Source organism: Mastomys coucha, unplaced genomic scaffold (assembly GCF_008632895.1).
Source record: "Mastomys coucha isolate ucsf_1 unplaced genomic scaffold, UCSF_Mcou_1 pScaffold6, whole genome shotgun sequence".
NCBI lineage: Eukaryota > Metazoa > Chordata > Mammalia > Rodentia > Muridae > Mastomys > Mastomys coucha.
The window spans coordinates 45,717,256-45,743,502 of NW_022196912.1; the positions used below are offsets into that span (position 1 = coordinate 45,717,256).

The 26,247-nt window shown below is 46.5% G+C and overlaps 1 protein-coding gene across 2 annotated transcripts in view; it reads left to right on the forward strand.

Moving 5' to 3' along the window:
* Pxdn (peroxidasin) overlaps positions 1-26,247 on the forward strand; it is an 80,337-nt gene that overhangs the window by 43,290 nt on the left and 10,800 nt on the right. For both annotated transcript variants that reach the window (XM_031357808.1, XM_031357809.1), the window contains 14 exons: positions 1,416-1,487; positions 1,798-1,869; positions 3,489-3,658; positions 3,924-4,041; positions 6,106-6,275; positions 10,726-10,998; positions 12,899-13,015; positions 13,993-14,151; positions 14,904-15,016; positions 16,411-16,567; positions 19,049-19,157; positions 19,764-19,921; positions 21,775-23,278; positions 25,548-25,682. In XM_031357808.1, the coding sequence (XP_031213668.1) occupies positions 1,416-1,487; positions 1,798-1,869; positions 3,489-3,658; positions 3,924-4,041; positions 6,106-6,275; positions 10,726-10,998; positions 12,899-13,015; positions 13,993-14,151; positions 14,904-15,016; positions 16,411-16,567; positions 19,049-19,157; positions 19,764-19,921; positions 21,775-23,278; positions 25,548-25,682 (3,327 nt within the window). The remainder of the gene's footprint in view (positions 1-1,415; positions 1,488-1,797; positions 1,870-3,488; positions 3,659-3,923; positions 4,042-6,105; positions 6,276-10,725; positions 10,999-12,898; positions 13,016-13,992; positions 14,152-14,903; positions 15,017-16,410; positions 16,568-19,048; positions 19,158-19,763; positions 19,922-21,774; positions 23,279-25,547; positions 25,683-26,247) is intronic.

The window sequence follows — 26,247 nt, forward strand, 5'->3', positions numbered from 1 at the left end:
AGCCACTGTCCTTGATGCTTCTCGGAGCAGGATGTCTAAGGCCTACCTGTTCAAACTTCTCCGAAGGCTAAAGGGCTTTGAACACAAACCATGGTACCTGTCCTTGTAGGGCTCTTGAATATCCCTCTTTCCCCCCCTCTTGTTCTTCCAACTTAGATCAGGACTTAGGTTTTGCCAGAGACTCTCTACTGGTCCCCAGTGTGGATGGTTTGTGTTAGCAGTAGGGCCTGGGGACCAGAGGAATATGCATGTTGGTCTCAGCTGCCCAGCACCTACCACCAGGCACACATGATGGAGACTGAGGATGTCTTTTTGGTCCTGTCTCCCTTGGTATCCTTGGATTAGATTGTGTGCTGGGACAATCACTGATGTTGATGCCCTTTTTCTTTCTTGTCTTGTAAACCCTTTGTCATATGGGGAGTGAGGGTTACAAACCTGCACCCAAGGAGGGGCAAGGAGACCCATGGTATTGTGTCTGAAGAAGGACAGATGGGCTGTGGATTGTGGCCCTCTGAGATTAGGAGGCTCTGGACTGGTTCTGCCCGGAGAGTTGCCAGGGAATGAAGCCCATATAGGGACCCAGGAGTAACACTAACCTTAGAGTTAATGTAAATGGATTTGGAGAACAACAGGGCTTTATATGGAGTTGTGATAAGGAATGCTGTATGTTACTTCTGCTGCTTGTCTCTGTCTTTGGCCCTTCATTGAATAAGAGCATCTATTACCATGGTCACCTTAGTGGCGGCTACTCTCTAGGCCAGTGAAGTCTGAGTAAGAACTTGATTGATGTTTGATTGAACAAAAGAAGTCCCATCATCATTCAAAAAGAGCAAACTAGAATCCAGGAGAATGAAATTAGCTACATTCTAAATTGTGAATTGTTTGAACTAAGGCGACATCTTAAATAGGAAGCAGTATGGGCTCTGGGTACTCAGTATGATCTGAGGACCTCTGTGAAGTCCATCACCTCATATGACTTAGAGCTGCTTATCGCCTGCCTGCCTTGGTACCTGGTTTTGTATCTACAGCATTCTTAGTGTCACATGGAAGCTTTGACAGTTTCGAGTGCAGGGGTCCTAGGCATGCACACGGACAGGGGTCCTGTCTGCTAGGTTGCTTTTGGTTTTTCCTTGTTATCTCTTGCTGGGTATTTTATAGATTAATGTGAAATGGCTGGGCCACCATCACGGCACTTGGGTTTCTGGAGACCCAGGGCTTGTATTGTCTGTGGGTCATCCAACTAGAAGGCTGCCTGCCTGCTCTCACTTGTATCCTCTTGTCTCCACACACTGTGCAGAGCACAGGGAGGTACCTAGTGCTATGTGGATACGAAGTGGGGGAAAACTTTGGAGCCAAAAATCTGGGCTGGCTAAGGTCGGTAAGTCATTCACATTGTCCTGCTGTTTATCCCCTAGATATCTGCACTTTAATCAGATAGAGACGCTGGATCCCGAATCCTTCCAGCACCTGCCGAAGCTGGAAAGACTGTGAGTCCTGCTTCTTTCTTTAATCTGTTGTTGGGCCCTAGCTCTTGCTGCCTGAACAGTCAACATTAGCTCAATGCCTCCGTGACGCTTTGGTGTAAAATCATCAGAAGTGGGACTCAGTATTTTATGTCTGGGAGTGGTTGTAAAATAGGAAAGAAGTCCAATTGTTTCTTGAACCAAAGCACATAGCTGTCAAATCCACTCATTCAATAAATACAGTTGATAAGATGTGTGATCTCTTGGGCTCATTTTCATATGTTTAGGATATTTTTGTTTTAAAGTAATTTTGTTCTGTTTTCTCTCTCCACAGGTTTTTACATAACAACCGTATCACACACTTAGTTCCTGGGACATTCAGTCAGTTGGAGTCCATGAAACGGCTGTAAGTGTGTATTCAGATGCCTGTCTGTCTGCAGTGTTCATGGGAGGCCCTCTTACCTAGTTCTCTCATTTGGCCCCTTCTGTGGACTGGGCAAGCAACTCCAGCTTCGGCAGAGCCTTAAGAGACATCTCTATGCCAGAAAGCCAAGCCTGTTAAATCTAGTATATGGCAGCAGACTGGCCCTTTAATGAGGATCTTGAGACAGCTTTTTAAATTACGTTTAAATTCCCCCAATTAAGTTTTAATTGCAAGGTGTATATTTTACTGGTGAGAATGAAAGCCAGTCTGGAAGCATCTTTATGTGCCTATATACCTCCAGTACCTATTCTTGAAATCTACTTACTTGAATAAGCAAACTGATCCCTACCCGTTTTTTAAGGCCTCCAGAAGTAAGCTTTGCTTGCTTATTATTGTAAGGCAATTGGAGTATTTTAGGGCTAATGGGTTTATTTAACAGCCTGGATTTGTTTTCCTTGTGCCCTTAAGAGCACTTGCCCAGTTAAGAAGTTTCTGGAATGTGTGGTGTCTGTCATGGACACTCTCTCACAGACATACATTTAGGTAAAAACACAAATGTACATAAGAGAAAAATAAACAAATTAAAAAAAAAAAAAAGAAGTGCGGGGAGAGGTTGACGGCATGTGTGTACACAGGGCAGGCCTCCCTCCCTTAAACAGCCTGCTCACGCATGCTTTAGTTGGTGCTGTGTCTCCAGTTTGGTTTCTCCTGCCTGTGTCCACTCATATCGGCAGGTTCGGCACCTCTTCCCATCTGTGTAGTCTGGTTGGAGGCTGCTGTGGGGCTGCACTTTTATTTAGTGTCTCTGCCTTCTAAGTGGTCGAGGTGGGCTTCATCTCTGAGTGAGCTGTTACTTCATCATCCATGAGACAGGAAAGAAATCAGGCAAGATGAATTCACGGTAGGGTGGGGAGATAGGATGAAAACTCATCTTTGGTAGCTAAGAGGGAAGAAAACACTGCCAGATAAATGGCACAGAAAGTAACCCAGGAGGACCCAGGGCGAAGGGTGGGCACAACCAATGGACTAGCCTGCAGATGGATTTCCCTATTCGCAGCTTCTTTTAGAGGAATGGCAACCCTTCTAGCCCAATACATTCCTTCCTTTGCTGAGCTTACATTGCTCAAACAGGAGAATCCTAGATTTGGAGATAAGCTGAGCCCATCAGAGTTGGCCTTACCACTCAAAGGCTTCACTGAAATATCCTCTCCCAAGAAGCAGTCAGATGCTGTGCACTTCTTCCAGCTTACTCAGCTAGCTGGGGTAGACTAGATAGGTGTGCCATAGTGAACTACCCATCCAGACTCACCCACTGCTGCCTCCTTGGTCCTGGTATGTCTGTAGGGTCTTGATCTTCAGAAGTGGATTGCAGGAGGGGTGCCTCAGCAAGTGGTGGCTCTTATCCCACCCAGTGCCCATCCCTTTGTCGGAGCATGGGGTGCTGCATCTCGTCTGCCGTATCTCCTCATCACATGATTAATGCCTAGATGCTCATCATCATTGGCATGCATTACGGCTCCAGAACTTGGAAGTTGATCTGTCCAGGATGGCTCAGTGTCTCCTTAACTCCTGGGTATCTTCTTGGCTTGTTCTTCCCACAGGCGATTGGACTCAAATGCACTTCATTGTGACTGTGAAATCCTATGGCTAGCAGATCTGCTGAAGACCTATGCCCAATCTGGAAATGCACAGGCAGCAGCCACCTGCGAGTATCCCAGACGCATCCAAGGACGCTCTGTGGCTACCATCACCCCAGAAGAGCTGAACTGTGGTGAGTGTGTCCTGGAGACCCTACTGAAGGATCAGTATGACCCCAGAAGTCCAGGCTTATCCCCCGGTCCACATTGCAGAGGAAAGCTTGTCTTCCATCCTTGAGGGCTGAAACTCTGGAAGAACAGTCTGTCCTTGTTGTGGGGGTGTCTGTTCTGAGATGTGTATTTAGGCCTTGAAGTATCATCCTTCCATGAGGACCCCGGTGTGGGTTCCCATGCATGTGAGCCTCACGTTTCTCTGTGGTGTTTGTTCCTTGCATGTAGAAAGACCCCGGATTACCTCAGAGCCACAGGATGCAGATGTCACCTCAGGGAATACAGTGTACTTCACTTGCAGAGCTGAGGGAAACCCCAAACCTGAGATCATCTGGCTTCGAAATAAGTGAGTTTGTGTGTGAGCAGAAATGTCACTGAAGTCCTGGGGGCCATGTTAGGAGTTCCATGTACCCCCACGGGACTCCCCACCCTTGATAGGTCCATTCCCCTTCTCTGTAGGAAAGTGTAAAGGAGAACAGGATTCCTTACCTTCCCTCTTCCACATAGCAGCTGCCTGGAAGCCACTTTTGAGCCCAAGTACCCAGGAGGAGTGTTTTCTCCCCATGGGATTCATTCCGCTTAGGCCATATGTCCCTTTCCCCTGGTCAGCCACAGACCTGGCAGCATGCTGGAGCTTTCTTGCCCCATCAAGTGGGAGCTAGAGAAGTACTGCATGCCCATTTCTGCCCACTTGTTCTCTGGCCAGGGCCTCTGGTATTTGGCAAGGTGTTTGTATGTTTTGGACCGGAGCCATGGTGATGGACTGCCTAGGCTTGGGGGCTATGATGAGTCTACACAGGCCCCTGTTGGCTTCTGAAGTCAGGTCCTGAGTGAAGGAGCTTCTCTTTATTTGATAGACAGAGGTGTTACTGCTAAACATCTGGCAGCAGTTGCTCATGGATGGCAGAAGGGGTCACCTGCCTGCCTGCATCTTGGCCCAGCTGCAGGAGCATTCCTCCAGCTGGATCTGAGAATTGGGTGTTGGGTTTAGCATGGGAAGTGATGGCCACAGATAGAGGTGGAGAGGGACACACATGGTTGGGGTTGGGGCAAGTGGCGATGACCATGATAGAGGGGCAGAGACCCAGGTGGGAGTGAGGTCACGGTGCCTGGGAGTTATAGTTGGAAGGTGGAATTCTTAGAGGGAAATCCTAAACACAACCCCATTGTATCGTTGGCTCTTAAATCCATTTGTACCAAGGCATCTGCCTGAGCAAGGACTGCTCTCATGGCCTGGCTCCCAGTATGTTTATGCCAAGCTTAGTGGCTCTGTTCGGTCTTGCGGAAGCAGAGAGGCCTCCTTGAGAACATTACTAGTTGGAATTTCGGAACAGAAGGTTCAGACACTGATTGTCAAGTCATCCTTGTTCTGGCTGAGACTCGGATTCCAGCACGAATCTCTGTTAACAGATGAAACAGATGGGAGAGTGCCCACTCAGTATTTGAGAACGGTCAGGGACACAGTGTAAAGACGCATCAGAGACATGAAGAGCTCAGGATTGTGCTCTTCAGTTGGTCACATTGATGTGGATCGAAGCTGTACAGGGAAAATGTGACATATATCCAGCCATTTAAAAACCTCTATGTCATGAGTAGCTCTAGGGCTGATAAGAATTAAAATCCAGGACTGACTATGGGACGAATTCCAAAGTGTTAGAGGTTTGTATTAAACAAGAGAAGAACATGAGTATGGCTCAAGATTCTCATATCTTCAGTTTATAAATAAAAGACTTGACACATAAGTTAAAACTACACAAATAAATGTGAAAGACCTTGCTTGAATCAAAGTCTCAAGGTTCCCTGGCATTCCTGCTGCTGACCCACATGCACCCAGGGGTTGCTGCCATCTTGGGAGACAGCAGCATGACCTGATAAAAGAGCTAAGAAAAGAGGAGACGACCAGAGGTTATTCTGTTTGTTTGTTTGAGACAGGATCTCATGCATCCCTGCTTGGCTTCTAACTTGCTGTGTAGCAGAGGGTGACCTTGAACTTCTGATCTTTCTGTCCCTACTTCTCAAGTACTGAGATTATAGATGTGGGAACCGTGCTTAGCTTCTACCTTTGAACTAAATAAAACTGTGTTTCTACACTAAAAAAGAAATGTAATTTGCCAAACCAGGGAAATGTTTAATTTGCGTTTTCTACTAGGCTCATGTTTTTCTTTGGAATCAGGAGCACTTTAAAGCATTTACATTAGCGTATAAGTGAACACATATTTATAGTGTTCTAGACAGGTCTGCTAAGTCACAATTGCTGAGGGGGAACCTGCCTGGAGGGTCGTTACTCTCGCTCTCTGAGCCCGGCATGTGCTGTTTGCATTCCACAGCATCAGAGCCTACCGCCGGGCTGACCCCTCGAGAGGTTCAGGATCCTCTTACTCTATGAGTACACAGGTTTCTGTCTTTATAGTAACGAGCTGAGCATGAAGACGGATTCTCGATTAAACTTGTTGGACGATGGCACGCTGATGATCCAGAACACACAGGAGGCAGATGAGGGGGTCTACCAGTGCATGGCAAAAAACGTGGCTGGAGAGGCGAAAACACAGGAGGTGACCCTCAGGTACTTGGGGTCTCCAGGTAAGTGGAGGATATTGCAAGTGAGGGTTACCCTATCTGCCCACTTCCTCCCTTCTTTGAACTCCAGCTCATAGAAGTCAGAGATGGTAACTTGGCCCACAAGACTTTTGAAGCATAGAGTCATAGGTCATTCTAATCTGTCTTAGGTCCATGGCTGGCCCCTGCTACATGGGCATACATAGAAGCTGCGAGTTACTGTAGGCAAGAAATGGCAATGGGAACCTAGGGAGACTGGCCATGCCCCACTGCAGGTACCTGTCCAACTACATCAAATCCATACTTCTTGTCATCGAGGCTTCTGTTTGCCAAGGGCTTTGAACGTTTCAAAGAAAATTTTAAAATATTGATTTTTTTATTTAGTGTATCCATGCGTAAGGTGCTAGCATATCATATTTAAGGTGTAAAAAAAGTCTGTCTAAACCAGAGGAAACACAGCTGTGGCCTTTATTATACCTCTGCTATACATGCAGAAGCCGTATTCTGTCCATGGTCTGTGTCTACTGTGGATCCAGACAATGGGGCATCATAAGCCTTGGATACCAGAGATATGTGCCAGCAGTGATGCTCCACAGTACTGGGGGGTAGCCTGAGTTCTGTGAAGACTTCTTGCTGCCTTGGCTTCATCTACAGGTTGCTAAGCATCTGCTTTTACTTAACATCCTATTCTTTAGACCTTTGTAAAAACCAATCTGATAGCAGTGTACCTGAGTCTGCATTGTTTCTTTAAGCTGTTTGTTCTTTATGACTGTCCCCTTTGTCTTGGTACATCCCAGCATTGATATTTAAATATTCATAATTTTAGAATACTTAGCTGCTTACTGTCATTCAGAGGAAATCGAGTAGAGGATTGGAGTTGGATTAGATCCCTTAGGCAAGTAATTTTCTGTTAAGTTTGGCCCCAGGCAGCTAGCATCTTTGTGAGGGATGTTGCTGTCAGCCTCTAGAGAGAAGGAAGATATGAGTTCTGGCCATAGATCACGGTGCACATAAGCAGCAGAGGCAGCCTCTTCTGGATCCATGGTAGTTCAGCAGTGAAGTGTGTAATAGGACACTGGGAACAGGGTAGGCTTGGGTAACAAACTTACAGAGGAGAGATGCACAAGTCATTGAATCCTGGATAGCTCTGTAGCCTGAGCATTCTGAATGTAACTCCTTTCAATGTGAGTTACATTTCTTCTTCCAGACAATGGCCTTATTTAACAGACTGCTCCAATTGTATTGGTTTAGCTGGCTCAGATGGACACAAAAGGCCTCCTCCAGAATACTGTTCAACCTGGAATCTCAGAAAGGGATCAGTTTAAAAGACTACAGGCTAAGCTCTGTGGATCAATCCCAGCCACTTCCCATTCATCTAAAGTTCATAATTTAGCCATTGCGTTTTAAAGTGATTGACACTTTTAAAAGAACATTTTATGTGACACACGGTGATTATAAAGAGCTCAAATGTCAGTGCCTGTACAAGTGTCCTGTTGGGACATTGCTGGCTGCCTTCTCACTGTACCAGCAGAGAGTTAATGAGAAACACAGTCTGTGGGCCACAAAGCTGACAAACTGTATCAGTGACCTGTGTAGAAAGTTTTTAAACTCCTGTCCCAGACTGTGGCAGTAGCCTGTAGTAAGAGGAAGAAAGCCTGCCTTTTCTGGATAACAAACAGATAAATATGCTTTATGTATCTTGAAGTACTGTTATTAGGGACATATACATTGTATACTATTTTTCTGGTGAATCAAACATCTGAGCATTGCTATTAAAACTATATTGTCATCTTCCCAGTACTATGTTGGAAGTTTTTATATACAATATGTGTGCATATGCAAATACCACAGCATGTGCAGAGATCTGAGGACAACTTAGTGGAGTTGCCTGGTTCTCTTCTACCACGTGGGTACAAGGGATTGAACTCGGGTTGTCAGACTTGGCAGCAAGTGCCTTTACTCACTGAGCCCTCGCTGGTTCCTAGTTTAGAAAACTTTAAATATATTCTTCTTCAATCTTTTATTATATTTTATTTATTCATTCATTTATTTATTGAGACAAAGAAAAAGAAAGAGGAGAAGGAGAGAGAAAGAGAGAGAGAGAGGGAGAGAGAGGGGGGGGAGAAAGAGAGAGGGAGAGAGAGAGAGAGAGAGAGAGAAAGAGAGAGAGAATACATATGGAGATCAGAAGACAGGTTATGGGAGTCGGGGAGTCAGTTGTCTCTTTCCACTGTGTGAGGCCTAGAGATTGACCTCAGGTTGGCAGGGTTGATGGCAGGTGCCTTTACCTGCAGAACTATTTTGCTGACCTTTAAATGTTTTCATAAATTATCAAAGTCTTAAGTTATTTGTCTATCTTTCTCTTCAAAATGCCCATCTCAGCTCATGCACTATTGAGTTTTGTGTACTTTTAATCTGAAGGATTAAAAGATTAAAAGATGCTTCTGTTGTTTCCTCCTCCCTTGCCTTTCCTTCTGCCCTCTCTGTTTCCCACCTTCTTCACCCCCTTGGGAATCACCATCTTTTGTCTTATGTAGAGGTGACTAGGCCCTGAACCCCAGAGGGTACCAACCAGCATTCAAGAAGTAGAGCCTCATTGAGATGCAAATCCTTTCTTCTCTGGTCAGTCAGATCCTAGTGGGTGGATGGGCAGGGCCTTCCTTTCTGGTCCTTACTCCTCTTGGTGGTGTGACACCAACTTGGGGCCCCAGTGTCTAGTTTTCTCCTTTACTCCTCTGGAGCCTAATCTTATCCCATCTTGGTTAATGACAGGGGATCTGAAGATGCCCTCAAGCAGATCTGAATTCAGAATTGTTCTGAACTTTGAATAGCTTCCTATCAGATGAATGTGCTGCTAGTGAATTTTGATAGTACAGCTTAAACACCAACGGATACTAAAAAAAAAAAATTTAGAAAAGTCCCACACCTGCCTTTCGTTCATTTACTTCATCCCTGTTCCTGTCCTTTGCCCAGATCATTTGTGTTTATTCCTGTTCCTTTTAGACCAAGCAAGCATAAGTAAGGCTTGTATACCGGAAGCCTCCCTCTTCTCTCACTTCCACAGAGGGTCCACCATTTATTTAACCAGCCATTCTTTGATATACCTTCAGATGCTTCTCCGAACCATTAGGTGCCAGTGCCCATATCCTTTATTGAAAACTTTTGGACTAGCTCTCTTTGACTTCCAAAGTTTCAGGGTTTTTTTGTTTTTTTTAAAGAAAGGCAACATAGAACATAATCCATTTCCAACTTACATTCTAGGATGATACACCGCAATCCAGATGCTAATGTCCACAAAGAAAGCTGTCTATAGAGTCTACATTAAGTACTAAGATGCCTCGTGCTACTGGCATTTAGTTTTGCAAACAATTAAAAAGAATCTGGGTTTGGGGGCTTTGGGGATTCCATATTTATGAATAAGGGTTATGGGCCCCAAACCATCACGGGGCAGGGGGGAAGATAACTGTACATTTGTCATGGTACAGACTTAGGAAATCATGTGCAGGATGAGTTCCATAGAGTGTACTGTCCAACACAAAGGTGCATGCAGCTTCTATTCCTGTGGCCTTGGCTACCTCTCTCCAGGCAGGCTATGTGTATCAACTATGGCCTCACTGTGTGCAAACATCTTCCTATGAAACATATTAGTGAATGTGTGGATGCCGCCCCCCCCCCCCAGATTTAGTGTTGAAACTATTCTTTCATTGTTGTTATTTGTCTTTTTAATTTTGTGATGAAAATGATATTTTTATACAGTTTAAGTGTACTCCACAAACGATTTCATGGGCCAGTAGGGGCTACCACCATGAATCAGGTTGCCAGTGTATTTATAATAAGCAAAAGTAAAGGTTCTTCACAGAACTGAGGATGTGTCTGGGGAAGAAAGGCAGCTCTCCCTACAGTGGTCATTGTCTACAGGTTGCCTGCATTTGGATGACCTGGGTGTAGGTACCATTTTATTTTCTGCACTTTTTTTTTAAAAAAAATTAATCCATGTGTTCATGTTAATGTAGACACATGCATGCCACATTTTGCAAATCGCAGGGAAATCTTGGCTGTTGATCCATGCCTTGTACCTTGTTTGAGACAGGGTCTCTTGTTGGTCACCACTATGTGCAATGAACTAGCTGGTCAAACGAGAATCTGAGAATTTTCCTTCTCCCTCCAATCTTGCATTAGGAGTGCTGGGATTGCAGATGCTACCACACCTGAGGTTTTATGTGTGCTGGGGATTTAAAGTGATGTCCTTGCGGTCAAATGCAAGTGACTTATTGCTTACTCCTCGCCATTTCTTCAGCCCCATCTGCACATTTTTTTGAAAGGGAAAGACAACAAGAAAGCATGTGATTAAATATTACTGCTTTTGCTTATTTCGGAAGCCATTCGGGTGAAGGAGCAGCCTGGACATCAAAAATACCATGCAGAAATCTCATGAAGCTGTAAGAAATTAATTGGGGATTTTTGTTTGTGACAGCCCGACCCACTTTTGTAATCCAGCCGCAGAACACAGAGGTCCTAGTGGGTGAGAGTGTCACTCTGGAGTGTAGTGCCACAGGCCACCCTTTGCCACAGGTCACCTGGACAAGAGGTGACCGGACACCCTTGCCGACTGACCCTCGAGTGAATATCACTCCCTCTGGAGGACTGTATATCCAGAACGTTGCTCAGAGTGACAGTGGAGAGTACACGTGCTTTGCATCCAACAGTGTGGACAGTATCCATGCCACAGCCTTCATCATTGTACAAGGTGAGCATCCTTGCGTGTCGTCAGACTCTTGCCTTTGCATAGTTCCAACAGCCTTCTTGGCTGTGCCCTGCCCACACCACATCACACCTCTGTGTCCCTTCATTTGTTCTTTTCCCTGCTCTCTGTTTCTTGAGACAAGTCTTGCCGACCCAGCCTGGCCTTGAGCTTGTGATCCTCAAGTGCTGGGATTAAGATGTTTGCCACCATGCCTAGCTATTTTGATACGGATATATGTTCATGCTTCTGTGAGCATGTTTGTGCATATGTATGTCTGTATGTGGGTGGATGTGCATATATAAACCAGAGAACAATTATAGAGGCTGTCCTCGCTTTGAGGGTGTTTTGGTTTTGTTTTCTTGTTGTTTGTTTGAGACTGAGTCTCTCACTGCCCTGAAACTCACCAAGTAGGCTGGGCTGGCTGGCTAGGAAGCTTCAGGTACCCACCTCCCTAGCACCATACCCAGCTTTGTTTTATTTCTAGGGGTTGGGCATTTCTCCAACTCTGCCTTGCTTTCGAAAATATGTAAGAGCCACTTCATTTGACCTATTATACATGATGTGGTGACTAGACAGCTTTCTTTAGAAGGATAGGACTTTGAGGTTGTAATGTTCAGAGCACCCAGGCACTGACATTGGTGAATGTGGACATGAATACCTGGACGTTGGAAGTGAATCACGTGTCTATGATGCGGTCAGCTCTGACCACATCCTGAAGTCACAGCGGTAGCTAGACAGTGTGTACATCTTGCATACAGCTGTGACTATGTTCTGTAACGGTCATATGTTACAGAACACTGCCAGGCACTCCGTGTTAACGAGCCAGTGTGAGCACCTTGCACACAGCTGTGACTTTTCTTAGGTTACATTGGCAAGTGTACCTTGCACATAGATGGGAATGCACGCTTCAGCCAGAGTGGTCTTAAGTCAGTGTGCATACCATGCACACAGCTGTGAGTACACCCTGAGGTTACACTGATAGTGAGCCGATATAAGCATTTTGCACACAGCTATGAATGCACCCCGATGTCATAGTGATATCAAGTAAGGGTGTTCACCATGCACATAGCTGTGCTATATTCTGAGATAAGGTTTAAAGTAGAATCCTGGGAGGAGTTTTTGTTTCTGATTCCTTAACTGACCTTAGGTGAGCTTATTTATTTTCAGGTAAGTGGGACATGTGTTGGGTACCTCTCAGACACCCAGCTGTGCCTCTCTCCTCAGTGGTCTCGTGCCTCAATAGCAGTTTCCAGTGAACCGGTCTTTCCCATTTCCTTTCTATGCACAGCCGTGCAGTCATGGGCAGCAGGTTTACCTCCTTGTATGGTTTCTTTATAAAGCAGGCTCTGATTAGACACACTGTCCTGCAACATGCTCTTAACTAACTATTCAGTAGGCCTTACTCGAGTCAGCTGCACAGAAGCACCAAGTGACACTCTTAGCCATTGGCATATCGTGACTTGTAGTGGGATAGGCCTCTCCCTTCAGCATCCCCCAGGCTGAATGCAATGTCCTTGGTACCCAGTGCATTGTACCCTGCAGCACGCTGGCTGTGCAAGTGGTCTTCTGTGTCCTGCTCTGCGTAGCTCTGGAAGAGGAAGGGTAGCGAGTCTGGTCGCTTTGACAACTTTCTAAAGCTCCTTTGAGCCGTGTGCTTGTTACCTTAGCAATCTTCCCTGTGGTATTTATTCCCCTCCCCTAAGAACATTCTGTTGTTTCACCTTCTTTCCCATGTCTCATGCCTTAAGTTTCCCTCCAAGATGGAGGCTTTCATCTTGGAGGAACAGCCGAACAGTACATGGGATACCCTTGGTAAAATCCTTTTGCTGTGCTACTACATCACACAGTCACTTTACAGGGCGCTGTCTCTCAGCGTCACGTTTTAAATGTTCTTCCGCTGCAGCCCTTCCTCAGTTCACTGTGACCCCTCAGAGCCGAGTGGTCATTGAAGGCCAGACTGTGGATTTCCAGTGTGAGGCTAAGGGATACCCTCAGCCAGTCATCGCCTGGACCAAGGGAGGTAAGATGTTACCCTGGGCCTTCTACCTTCTCATTCAGCTAGGACACAAGCTATTGTTCCTGGTCAGGCAAAACTAGTATCTTTCCCAAAGGGGTAAACTGGGGAAGAGGATGTAGGTATCCATACAATCCTGCCTGTATCCATAAAGGACCTGCCTTGCAGTGCAGTGAGGATGGTCACTGTAGGCATCATGGATTAAAGCACACAGCATGCTCCCCATTTCTGCCCTTGGTGTGTAATTGCTTAGCACTTGGTCCCTTCATGGCCCCTGTGGTCTGATGGAAGCTCCTAAGCTTGGGTGAGACTGTAGCAAGGGCAAGTGCCATGTTTACTGACCAAACCTCTGTAGGTCTCCAGTATTCCTGCCCTGCAGCCTAGGCAGGGACCCCAGAGGTGACCTGCCATTTTTTTTCTTCAACCAAAAAGCCAAAAACCCTCCCTCTGAGAAGTGCTGCTCGAGGCTCCTGAGGAATAGACTGAGGTAGTTTGTGGCTAGCCGGGCCCCCTAATGCTTGGCTAGGGAGGCCACTTGGTGGAAAGGCTTGTCCACAAAACCATGTGCGAGTCTCCTTCTCCTCTAATGGGCTTGCCTTCTCTGCAGTCTGGGCTCAGGTCCCCTTGCAGTCTGTTTCCTTAGGTGTAGCTGGGGGTGAGCCCTACCTTACATGCACCCTGAGTCCTTGTCTGGTCCTCACTCCCAATTTTGACTTTTGCCTCTCTGTTCTCTGTTCCTTTCTACAATACTCCTCGGGGTTGTCATTTGACTTCTCCTTTATGGATGGCCAGTCACTGTCACAGCCCAGTGTTAAATAAGGGCCTACTTACTGGAGAAGGAGAGGTTAGTGGGTATCTGATCCACGTAGTTCAGCTCAGTGACACTGCCATCTTTAAAGATAACATTCTCTGTCTCCTATCTCCTAGCCTAACCCTGAAAGCCTCTGTGTCCAGGTTGCCTGATGTCTTACCCCACTTTGTAGGGAGCCAGCTCTCAGTGGACAGGCGGCACCTGGTGCTGTCCTCAGGAACACTCAGGATTTCTGGCGTGGCCCTGCATGACCAGGGCCAGTATGAGTGCCAGGCTGTCAACATCATTGGCTCCCAGAAGGTTGTGGCCCACCTGACTGTACAGCCCCGAGGTAGGTGCTATTGACTTGTGGATCTGTGCATGCCTATCATCCATGACAGACTTCCTACAGATGACATCAGCATTAACATTGTAGTTCTAGCTCTTCTGGTCTCTGTGTTTTGTTTAGAACCTTGGCTCTGTTCATGAGGGATTCAAATAGACACTTAAATCTCTTCCCTTGTTATGAAAACATTTATTCATGACATGCTGGCCTCATGAGGCTGGCTTTGTTAGTGAGCATAGGAAGGAAGGAAGGAAGGAAGGAAGGAAGGAAGGAAGGAAGGAAGGAAGGAAGGAAGGAAGGAAGTGGGATAATAGGTGACTGTAGCCTGAGGCCACTGAGGCTACCATGAACCTTGTTTTGTCTCTTAGACCCATAATATCTGCTGTGGGTTTTGTGGGCTTCCCTTCCTGTGCTTGCTTGGCAAACCCAATGTGCTCAGGTCCAGTTCCCCATGGTGGGATCCAATGACCGTGCCTGTTAAGCTCCCTCTCCCATCTAATGAATCTTGAACATCAGGGCATTGTTTCATCAGTAGGCCACACCACACTGCAAGCTGCTGCCTGCTGGTCATGGGTGTGGGTTAGGGAGCACAGGCAGCCTGGCTTTCTTGCAAAGCCCCAGAGCTTTTCATCTTAGCCAATAAGACCTGAGTCCAGTTCAGTTGCAGGCCTCTGGGTTGGCCTGAGTATGGGCTCTGCTCTTCTGAAGCTTCGTGATATGAATCAGGTTCCTACCTCGTTCTCACACTTGCCTTGTAGTCACCCCAGTATTTGCCAGCATTCCCAGTGACATGACTGTAGAGGTGGGCACCAACGTGCAGCTGCCTTGTAGCTCTCAGGGGGAACCGGAGCCAGCCATCACCTGGAACAAGGTAAGAGCTGGTACCTCACCCAGGCTCTCTGTGATGCAGTGTGTATTTAAAGTACCCTGAAGGAGGTCTGCCAATTTCTTTCTATCTTTCTTCCTTCCTTTCTTTCTTCCTTCCTTTCTTTCTTTCTTTCTTTCTTTCTTTCTTCCTCTCTCTTTCTTTCTTCTTTCCTTCCTTCCTTCCTTTCTTTCTTTCTTTCTTTCTTTCTTTCTTTCTTTCTTTCTCTTTCTTTCTTCCTTCCTTTCCTTCTTTCCTTCCTCCTTCCTTCCTTTCTTTCTTTCTTTCTTTCTCTTTCTTCCTTTCTTTCTTTCCTTCTTCCTTTTCTTCCTTCCTCTTTTCCTCCCTCCCTCCCTCCTTCCTTCCTTCCTTCCCTTCCTTTCCTTCCTTTCTTTCTTTTGTCTTTCCTTCCTTCTTCCTTCTTTCCTTCCTTCCTCCTTCCTTCTTCATTCCTTTTTTCCTTCCTTCCTTCTTCCCTCTTTCTCTTTCTTTCTTTCTTTCTTTCTTTCTTTCTTTCTTCCTTTCTTTATTTCTATCCATCTGCCCATCTATCTATCCATCCATCCATCCATCCATCCATCTATCAGTTGGTTTTTCTAGACAAGATTTCTCCATGTATCCCTGGCTGTCCTGGTACTCTCTCTATAGATCAATATGGCCTTGTACTCAGAGATCAGCCTGCCTCTGCCTCCCAAATGCTAGGATTAAAGGCGTGCGCCACCACCACATGGCTGAAGGAAGACTTAATAATAAAAATAATAAAAACAAAACATAATCTCCAGCATCTGAAGCAAAGAAAGTCCTTTATAGGTCTACAGCTTCAAGAAGTGGAGTTGAATTATTGCTACGTCATTGTTATTTTTCTTTGTTCTTTATGTTTAGCCCACTGTCAGGCTGAATTCACACACTGTATACAGAGGAGCTTGCTGGGACATATAGAGACCTCACTACAGTCCTCACCGAGTACCAGTTATTAGTTATCCTCCAGCTCCCTCACTGCCCCCTTATCGTCTCCAGAGTGATGCAGCTGTGGTTGGTACATGGGCTATCAGTTCTGTCTTTGAGTCACTCTCTCAGGGCATTCCTAGATTCCTAAGCCCTTTCTACCATAGCTCTGGGCCTCTAGTAGTTAGTACAGATGCTCCCAGTATAGTGGAACTCATCTGTTGCACAAAGCTCTCTTCTCAGCAAAGGACAGGTGTGTGGAAGAGCTTATTGCATGGTGGGAGTTTGACCTGGGAGAGCAGTAGTAAGTTTTCTTCCCTGGAAAGATTGAGACAGATGTAAACATAGCTTCAGAGAATTTTCCACCTGAGTCTTAACAGTTGATCAACCTTCCTGTCTCCCAGAAAAGCAACTTCCGTTCTTATTGCAGTCTCATTTTTATTATTTTGCTCCAGGATGGTGTTCAGGTAACAGAAAGTGGAAAATTTCACATCAGCCCCGAAGGATTCTTGACTATCAATGATGTTGGTACTGCTGACGCAGGTCGCTATGAGTGTGTAGCTCGGAACACAATTGGATATGCTTCAGTGAGCATGGTCCTCAGTGTGAATGGTAAGGTGTATATGCCAAGCACAAGGCATTGTCTTAGGGGGGTTTGGGTGATAGAGTATCAGGCCCCTTTTCTCTCCTGTGAGCATCACCATTTAGGGTATGTGCTGGTGACTTTGAACTGTCAATGTGACACAATTGAGAATCACCTAGGAAAAGTTTATTTAGAAATTAGATAGTTGGCTTGTGGACACATGTGTGGGTAATTGTCTTGACTGTTCATTAAAGTAAAAAGGTGAAGCCCACTGTGGGCAGCACCATTCCCTGAACAGGGGCCTTGAACCACATTAGGGGGGAAAGGATTTGTTTGTTTTTCTCTCTGCTTTTGATTGATTTGATACTTTTAAGTTCTTGCCTGACTTCCCCAATAGTGGACTGTAGCCTGAAATTGTAAGCAAAATATATTCTTCTTTCCCTAAGTTGCTTTTTACTAGGATATTTGTCACAGTACCAGAAATCAAGTGAGAATAGAGAACAAAATGTTTGGCCCTAACTTGGCCCACGGCTGGGCTTCCCTTGGGGTGCCTTCCCCTTACTGTACTTTTTTGCAGTCTTTAGCAGCTCTTTTCATGCCCAACAGTTTAGTTTATAATGATCCCTGTAGGCATCATGTGCCTCCCAGTTGGATATAGTGATGTACAGCTTGGGGCGTTACTCATGCACATGGACTGCCCTTTCCTGGGGTAGTGAGTAGCCAGCATGTCATGACTCCATCTCTGTATCTTCCCATACCTGCATTCTTCTCTCTGTCTTGTTCAGCTTTGAAGAAGAAGAGAAACAGGAACTCAGCTCAGACACAGCAAGGAGAAGAAGCTGATGAGGGAGGTCTGGGTCTAGAGTTTAGGGAGGAGTCAGGGCTGAGAATATTAATACTCTGGGACTAGATGAGGTCACCCAGAAGGCCTGTCTTCAGAACTCAACTGGCCATTCTGCCCTGGGGTGTTCAGCCATCAAACAGGCTAGAAAAGGAAAAGTCAACCAAAAGATACTCTCTAAATGACCAGTAAGGAGATGGGGTCAGAGGCAAGGATTGTATGAACTAGAGTCTCTACCTGTCAATCAACATGGGGAGACAAAGAGTCAGAGTAGGGAAGAAGAACAAGAAGAACGATGATGAGTGTGAGCAAACAAGATACAGTATGAGCAAATGCTCCAGAGACTGAAGGAAGCAGGTGCATCCTAGGAGATCCCAAGGAATGGAGATCTGCCTGAGCAGGGCAGTCTATCCCAACACTGCCTTGCCTGTGCCAGGGGTAGCAAGTCCACCCCAGCAACCAAGTGAAGGACCATTTCAGTAAGGTCTCTTTAGCTGTGTCCAGGCTTATGAGGATATGAAGGAGAAGTGACCATTGGCCTAAGATGAGCTGTTTTAGTGGCTGAGGGTAAAAGATTGGTTATGGTTATTTTTCCTTGGCAAAGTCTCACTACTGATTACTTTATATGAGGTGAGATAGATAGATAGATAGACAGACAGACAGATGGAGGTCTGGCATAGAGATAGAGATAAACATAGATATAGATAAATATATAGATATAGATATAAATCTATATCTAGATATGTAGATACTAAGACATTGTGTCAATAAAAGAATCAAAGTATGAAACTGATAGAAACAAAGTTTCTTGTGTTATTTGCTATGTATTGTGTGCTTATCTGTGTGGTGTGTATTATGGCATAGGCATGTTCAGTGCTGTTCTAAGTGCTGTGATGGTGTAATATTTCAGTGTGATGTGTGTTATATAACATGTATATTTTTCTGTATCCTGTGGTATGTGTATGATGCATAGTGTGGTATATGCAGGCTGTCTGGGTGTTGTTTATGGGGGTGTATACGTACATGTGTGAGTGTGAGAGAGAGAGAGAAAGAGAAGGAGAAGAACGGGGAGAGAGAGACAGAGGCAGAGAGAGACAGAGAGACACACACAGAGAGAGACAGAGAGACAGAGACAGAGAGACACAGAGAGAGAGAGACAGAGAGACAGAGACAGAGAGAGAGTGCCCTAATAATGATGCTATGGTGGTGACTGTGCTAACTGGAGAAAGAGACTGGCAGTGGAGGGGAAATGAAGTAGCTGAGTCCAGCATTGGGGATGGTTGTCCTTTTAGAAGAACAGAGACACCTGGAATGAAGGCACTTCCCTGGATGTCACTGTACACAAGATTGACCTGAGGCGCCTCAGCAACAGCCCCACAGGCATGCTGGGTATAAGCATGTCTGTGCTTTATGTTATAAACATTTTGCCACTTCTACAGGATGTCATGTAACTTTTCAAATTAAGAAGTATATGATTTCCATACTGTTTAAAAACAGCTTCTAGTAGAATTGATGATGAAATAACTTGAACATTGGTTCAGCAAGCAGAAATAGCTTTTGAATGAAAGCATGGCTTATGCCTAGATGATGTCGTGTCTAGACACAGCTGCATGAGTAAGAGAGTGTAGTGTTCTTTTTTCCCCAGTAATATGTGTTCATGTTTTCCCAGTTCCTGATGTAAGTCGGAATGGGGATCCATATGTTGCTACCTCTATCGTTGAAGCCATCGCAACTGTTGACAGGGCCATCAACTCTACAAGGACACACTTGTTTGACAGGTATGGTGGACAGGGCCATGGTGCTGGCCTTGATGGAGAAGTGGGGGGTGAGGTGCAATGCATGTTTCCTAGTGCATGGGTCCTTTACCTGCCCCCCTCCCCAAACTTTAATATACAAGTCCTAAGAACTTTCATGTGCAAGCCATAACCAACATCAACTGACTTTGGCTTCTCTGGGGTTAGAGTACTAGCAGGAGATGTACCTTCTTCATAGGCGCTGGACTGTGATTCACAATCAAAACATTTTTAGAAGACTCACCTCATTCTTGTGGCTTGTTAGAAACAGTTTGGCAAAAACAAAATGTTACTGAGGTGGCCAGTGGATCCCTCCATGTTGGCAATTGCTACGGACTCTCTGCACCTTAACTGAAATGCGATTCCTGTGACTCTCTCTCTTGACTTATTAATGGTTTGTTTTCAGTGTCTTTGGTTCTTGTTTGTCTGTTTGTTGCTCTGTCGCCTTCCACCTGGGATGAGTCAGGTACAGTGCACCATGTTGTCGAAAGTAGCGGTAGAAATTTAGTAATATCAGTATACTTTTAGTTTCTGGATTTTTGTCCCAAGTGATTTATCTCATTGATCCTCTCCCTCCCTCATTCCTGCCAGCCGTCCTCGTTCTCCAAATGACCTACTCGCTCTCTTCCGGTACCCACGGGATCCATACACAGTGGGACAAGCCAGGGCAGGAGAGATATTCGAGCGGACCCTGCAGCTGATCCAGGAGCATGTTCAGCATGGCTTGATGGTGGACTTGAATGGAACAAGTCAGTACCATGTTCTTCCATCTTCTGACTTGAGTACGAGGTAGCAGACACACTCTGCTGCATGTGCATCATGTAAGAGGCTCTGGCTATGCCTGCATTAGTATCTGAGCCCACTTTCTCTTGAGCTTACATAGGTCCTGGTGTCTCTTTGGGCCCCTACCCAGAAGCCTTGGACTGCCCATCAGCTCCAAGAGAACCCTAGGCCTTATAGATCTGTAGCATGTCTCTGCCAGGTCTCCATGACCTTCCTGAAGTCATCAAAACAGCTACATCACGACCCCAGAATCAAGGACCCTCATGCTCAGAGCTCAGTTTTATCAAATGCTGCCTGAAGACACTGGTGGAGCCCAGGCCTTTATCTTCTGTTTTATCTCTCCCCTAAAGAGTGTTCCAGTCTTCAGACAACCCATCTGTGCCTGCACACACCTATGCACACACATGTTTGTGCATGCCAGGACTTTGAACAGTGTAGGACTTTATTAGCTAAGCTGATTGATCTGTGTCTGTTTTGGCTTTGCTGTCTTTTTTCCCTACAGATTGTCCTTCCGGAAGTTCTAGTTCTTGTGTGACAGAGATGAAAGGAAAGTTTCCTAGGATAATCTTGGGGTAGCTGATGTTGCTACTTGCTTCTCCCAACCTGGAAACCGTCATAGTTTTTTGTATAGATATTTTACAGATCATCTTCTATAAGAAGGGGCTCTCTTACAGCCTTTAGACTAAGACTCCAGAGCCAGACATAGGCTAGAGATACTTTAATGAAAAGATGCAGTGCTGGCTCTGATCAGCAGAGAGAGAGACAGAGACAGAGACAGAGAATACACATGGATTTTGGTCTCATGTACCTGGATATGTGCACGTGTGTGAATGTGCCCACGTGTCAGCAAGTATCTTGCATATCTTACATAGGGGCATTCATGAGTGTACAGGTAGGGTTATGAATGTGTATGTATGTATTTATGAGAGTCCATGTGTGAGTATGTACACATGAGTTTCAGTGCATGAGCTTGTCCTCAGATATTTGTGCTTGTCTGAAGACTGGAACACTCTGTAAGGGAGAGAGAGTGAGGAAGATGAAGGCCTTGGCTATACCAAAGTCTTCAGGCAGCATTTGATGAAACAGCTCTGAGCATGGGGTCCTGAGGTGTTTATGTAGCTATGATTTGATGACGTTAGGAAGGTCATAGAGACCTCTTAGAGGCATGCTGCTGACCAACAAGACCTGGGGTTTTCCTGTAGCTGATGGGTAGTCCAAGACTCCTGAGCAGGAAGGCAACTTAGTGGGAGTCTGCCCCTGGCTGGCCAGGTGGGTGGCTGTGTTTTATGATAAATTTTGTGAGATGCAAGACGAGTGTCATGAACTCGTTGATGTTCATGGGTTGATGGCAGGAGGAAAGGAGAGGATGACAGGAGACTTAGGCCCCTGTAGGTGTCCTCATACTTGAAGATGGCTATAGGATAGACTCTGAAGAAAGGTGCTTCAGTACAGTAGCCACTGTAGTGTGCACTGATGGGCATAGGGAAGCTGTTCCATAAGGAGAGGACCTAGGGTTGGTGTGAAGGTGCTTCTCTGCCTGTTCCATGGAACACTATGAGGTGAGGCTGAAGGTCCTCAGTTTTGGACCTCTGAGTGTGCTGGGTTTCTTGCATAATCTCTTTATTAGAGCTGGTGGTATAAAATTATAGACCCGATAGAAAGACATCAAGACTATCAGCAAACAGTGAGCTGAGCAGGAAGGGAAGATCTCACCCGATCAGATGCCAGAGCATCCGCAGGCACCAGCTGAGACGCTGAAGGCGGGGTGGCCTGCACCATTGGTGGTGGACGTCATTGTCCCCTCCTTACTGTGTTGCAGGTTACCACTACAATGATCTGGTGTCCCCGCAGTACCTGAGCCTCATCGCCAACCTGTCAGGCTGCACTGCACACCGTCGCGTGAACAACTGCTCAGACATGTGCTTCCACCAGAAGTATCGGACGCACGATGGCACATGTAACAATCTACAGCACCCGATGTGGGGGGCCTCGCTGACCGCCTTCGAGCGCCTGCTGAAGGCTGTGTATGAGAATGGATTCAACACACCCCGGGGTATTAATTCCCAGCGTCAGTACAATGGGCATGTACTACCCATGCCCCGCCTGGTGTCTACCACTCTGATCGGGACAGAGGTGATCACCCCTGATGAGCAGTTTACACACATGCTGATGCAATGGGGCCAGTTTCTTGACCATGACCTAGACTCTACAGTGGTAGCTCTGAGCCAGGCCCGCTTCTCTGATGGGCAGCATTGCAGCTCAGTGTGCAGCAATGACCCTCCCTGTTTCTCAGTCATGATCCCCCCCAATGATCCCCGGGTGAGGAGTGGCGCCCGATGCATGTTCTTCGTGCGGTCAAGCCCTGTGTGTGGCAGTGGCATGACATCCCTGCTCATGAACTCTGTGTACCCTCGAGAGCAGATCAACCAGCTCACCTCCTACATTGATGCATCCAATGTGTATGGCAGCACAGACCACGAAGCCCGCAGCATCCGGGACCTGGCCAGCCACCGTGGCCTGCTGCGTCAAGGCATTGTTCAGAGGTCTGGCAAGCCCCTGCTTCCCTTTGCCACCGGGCCACCCACTGAGTGCATGCGTGATGAGAATGAGAGCCCAATACCATGCTTTCTGGCCGGTGACCACCGTGCCAATGAGCAGCTGGGCCTGACCAGCATGCATACGCTGTGGTTCCGGGAGCACAACCGTATTGCAGCAGAGCTATTAAAGCTGAACCCGCACTGGGATGGGGACACTGTCTACCATGAGACACGCAAGATAGTGGGGGCAGAGATACAGCACATTACCTACCGGCACTGGCTACCCAAGATCCTTGGGGAAGTGGGCATGAAGATGCTTGGTGAGTACCGGGGCTACGACCCCAGTGTCAATGCTGGCATCTTTAATGCCTTTGCCACTGCAGCCTTCAGGTTTGGTCACACTCTGATCAACCCTCTGCTCTACCGGCTGGATGAGAACTTTGAGCCCATCCCACAGGGCCATGTGCCCCTCCACAAAGCCTTCTTCTCACCCTTCCGGATTGTCAACGAGGGGGGCATCGACCCACTTCTCCGGGGGCTGTTTGGAGTGGCAGGGAAGATGCGCATTCCCTCTCAATTGCTGAACACAGAGCTCACGGAGAGGCTGTTCTCCATGGCACACACAGTGGCCCTTGACCTGGCTGCCATCAATATCCAGCGAGGCCGGGACCATGGCATCCCACCCTACCATGACTACAGGGTCTACTGCAACTTGTCAGCTGCTTATACCTTTGAGGACCTGAAGAATGAGATCAAGAGCCCTGTGATCCGGGAGAAACTGCAGAGGTGGGTACTGGTAAACTGAGGCACTTGGATAGGTATGTAGATGTCAAGAGACCTTGGCCGTGAACTGTGACGTCACCAACTCTAGGTTCAAGCTTCTGTGGTGACTTGCAGTCAGGTGAGAAAAATCTGTGGTGGCTGAGATTGGACAGCCTGTGGTCCACTGGCCTTGATGTCACAGAGCCAGCCCAATGTTGGGGTCGTCATGTCTGCCAGCCTCTCTTGTGCTCAGAAGGTGGACTTTGAAAACTGTAAGAAGTTTTCTGTCGAGATAGCAGTTATACTTGCCTGGCTGGGACAGTAAGAGTCATGTGGCAAATGGGCCTCAGACTGGCAGCCTCCTGGGCCTGGCTCTCCACCTATAGTATGACTCATGCATGAGTGGTTATTGCTCATAGAAGAGGAGAGCCCGGTCTGGGAGCTGGATAATGGATGCAAACCTTTCATGGGAAGACGAATGGGAGACGAATAACCAACCACTCAGAGGCCTGCTCTGGATTTGGTCATCTCATTAGGGCCAGGCTTCTTCAGAGCTTCTGCCTCCTGTTCTGTTCAGACCTGAAGGCTTACTGGGGGGCTCTCCCTTGTGAGCTACTGCAGTTTCTGAAGGACAGCTGCTCTGCCTCCCTGTGCTCCAGTTTGTTTACATAAGGGTATTTGATTACTGGCGGGGGAAGCACGCAAGTTTTCCATGGGGACAATATTTTTTTTTTGTCACCGTTATGCTTAATTGGGATTTATGCTCACTGACTGTACTTCATGGGCATCATGGCTCCTGTGTTCTCATCCAGATGGCCATGAATGGCTTTCCCAGTCATCTTTGCTTGCCAAAATATTTCAGAACTCCTCAGTTTCTGATACTCTTTCCACTGCTGCTGAGATGGTGGGTCTGGACCAGCTATATGGGAGAGACCCCTGGCAAAGACGACAACCAACACACCACACACACACACACACACACACACACACACACACACACACACGAGCGAGTTACTCATTTATTCTTTCTGTGAACCAGTTACAAAGAGGAAAAAATGAGATGTGACCAGGAGGAGAGCTGAACAGTTGCGAAAGCCAGGGCTGCCGGGATTTTCAGCAGGCCTTGGGGAACGCAGCTGCCGTCTACTGTCCTGGCAGTCTGTTGAAGTTTTTCATCTCAGAGAAGCCTGGGGATGAAGACTTGGGCTGAATCTGAGCTTCTCTCCCTGGTGGGGTCCCCAGGCCCCCAGGTGAGGGAGCTGTGTAGTGCTGTGGAGAGCATCCTCGGCATACCCAAAACAGATATCCTTCAGCCTTCTGCTACGCCTTTACAGGTGGGAGGGCAAGAGCAGGCGTCCTGAGGTGGCATTGGCATCTGGTGCCTGTGCAACAAGAGCAGCAGCCCTCTATGTTCCCATGGCAGGTGACTTCCAGTAAGGCCTTGAAGGCTTTACTGGAAGAGCGCTTGTCCCTGAACATCAGTAACCACAGTTTGTGCTTGGAAAGGCTAGATGGCAGCTTAGTGAGAGTAGATTTGATATGAGGTGAATGTATGCCATGCTGTTAAGATGTATGTCTTTTCAGTAGCATGTCCGATAGATTATAGGGTGCTCCACTCCAAGCCTGGTGGGGAATGGAGGGTTGGGTGTAGTAGGGGTTGGGAAGATGTAATTTTAGACTCTAGCACAGTCTCTTGCAGCAATTGAAACCAAGACCACCTATTGCCTTGTAAGCTCTTGGGAAATTGCACAAGGCTAGAAAAGAAAAGTCTGTTGGCATGGCTGGTTCTTTTCTGTATGTATGGACATACATATTCCCAGGGCATGGAGAACTTAAGAGAATGCTTGTTAGACATTTTGAAAATGTTTAAGCCTCATGTTAGATATCTACCCTATTTAATTAACCAACATTTCCATTGACAAATGACGTTTCAATATATAGTAGGGTTTAATATTATTCTTTTCAAATAGATTGGAAGAAGATGAGTGTGAAGGTAGAAAGGTTGCCTCCTGGCATTGGGTAGTTCTCCCTAGAGCACAGGAAAGAATTATGTTTTAATTTTCTTATGTTTTTGGCTTTTAAAATTATTTATAAATAAATATATGTACATATACATGGAAGACAAAGGAGGAAAATTCTTTAAAATATGATTAAAGATGATTTAAAGAAATAACAGTGAGCTCTCTGTCCAGTAAAAGTCTGGAGGATGTGTGGGATCTTTTTCCTGTTTGCTGGGTTTGATATCCCAGGCAGCTATGCTGGGCACACTCAACTTTCTCCTTGTCTATTTCAGGCTGTATGGCTCGACTCTCAACATTGATCTGTTCCCAGCCCTCATGGTGGAAGACCTGGTCCCTGGCAGCCGCTTGGGGCCCACACTCATGTGCCTGCTCAGCACACAGTTCCGACGCCTACGGGATGGAGATAGGTGGGTGCTAGAAAAATCTCGTCTTACATGGTTGGTGTGGATTCGGGACAGAGGGGGCCCATGCTTGCTTGTGACAGTGAGACCCCATCCCCACTTGCTGCCCTTCAAATGGCTCTAATACCTCCTCTAGGCTGCCTGGTACCTTATCCTTTCAGGCTAACACACCCGAGTCCCAGGTGCCGTTGGCCTCTGAAGCCAATGAGAATGGGTATGAATCCAGGAGCCTTTTGACTGTCCGTGGCCGTCCTGGAATCAGAACATTGTTGTTTGTTTTGTTTGGGTTTTTGAGATAGGGTCTCACTGCATAGCTTAGGCTGGCCTCACACTCACAGGCAGCCTTCTGACTCAGATGTGCTCCATAACAACCTTACTGAGACTGGGGCTTTTGGCAAAATTTTTTTTTTCATTTTAACAATGTTAATTTACTTTAGGAAATGGGAAAGAGGCCAAAGTGTCCGTTGAGGAAAAGTAGCCATCTTCTTGCTGTTTTTCCCTCATTTATTGGGTAGGAATTTGAGCAATGGTGGCTGGTGTTTCTTTCTTTTTTTTCTTTTTTAATTCCTGC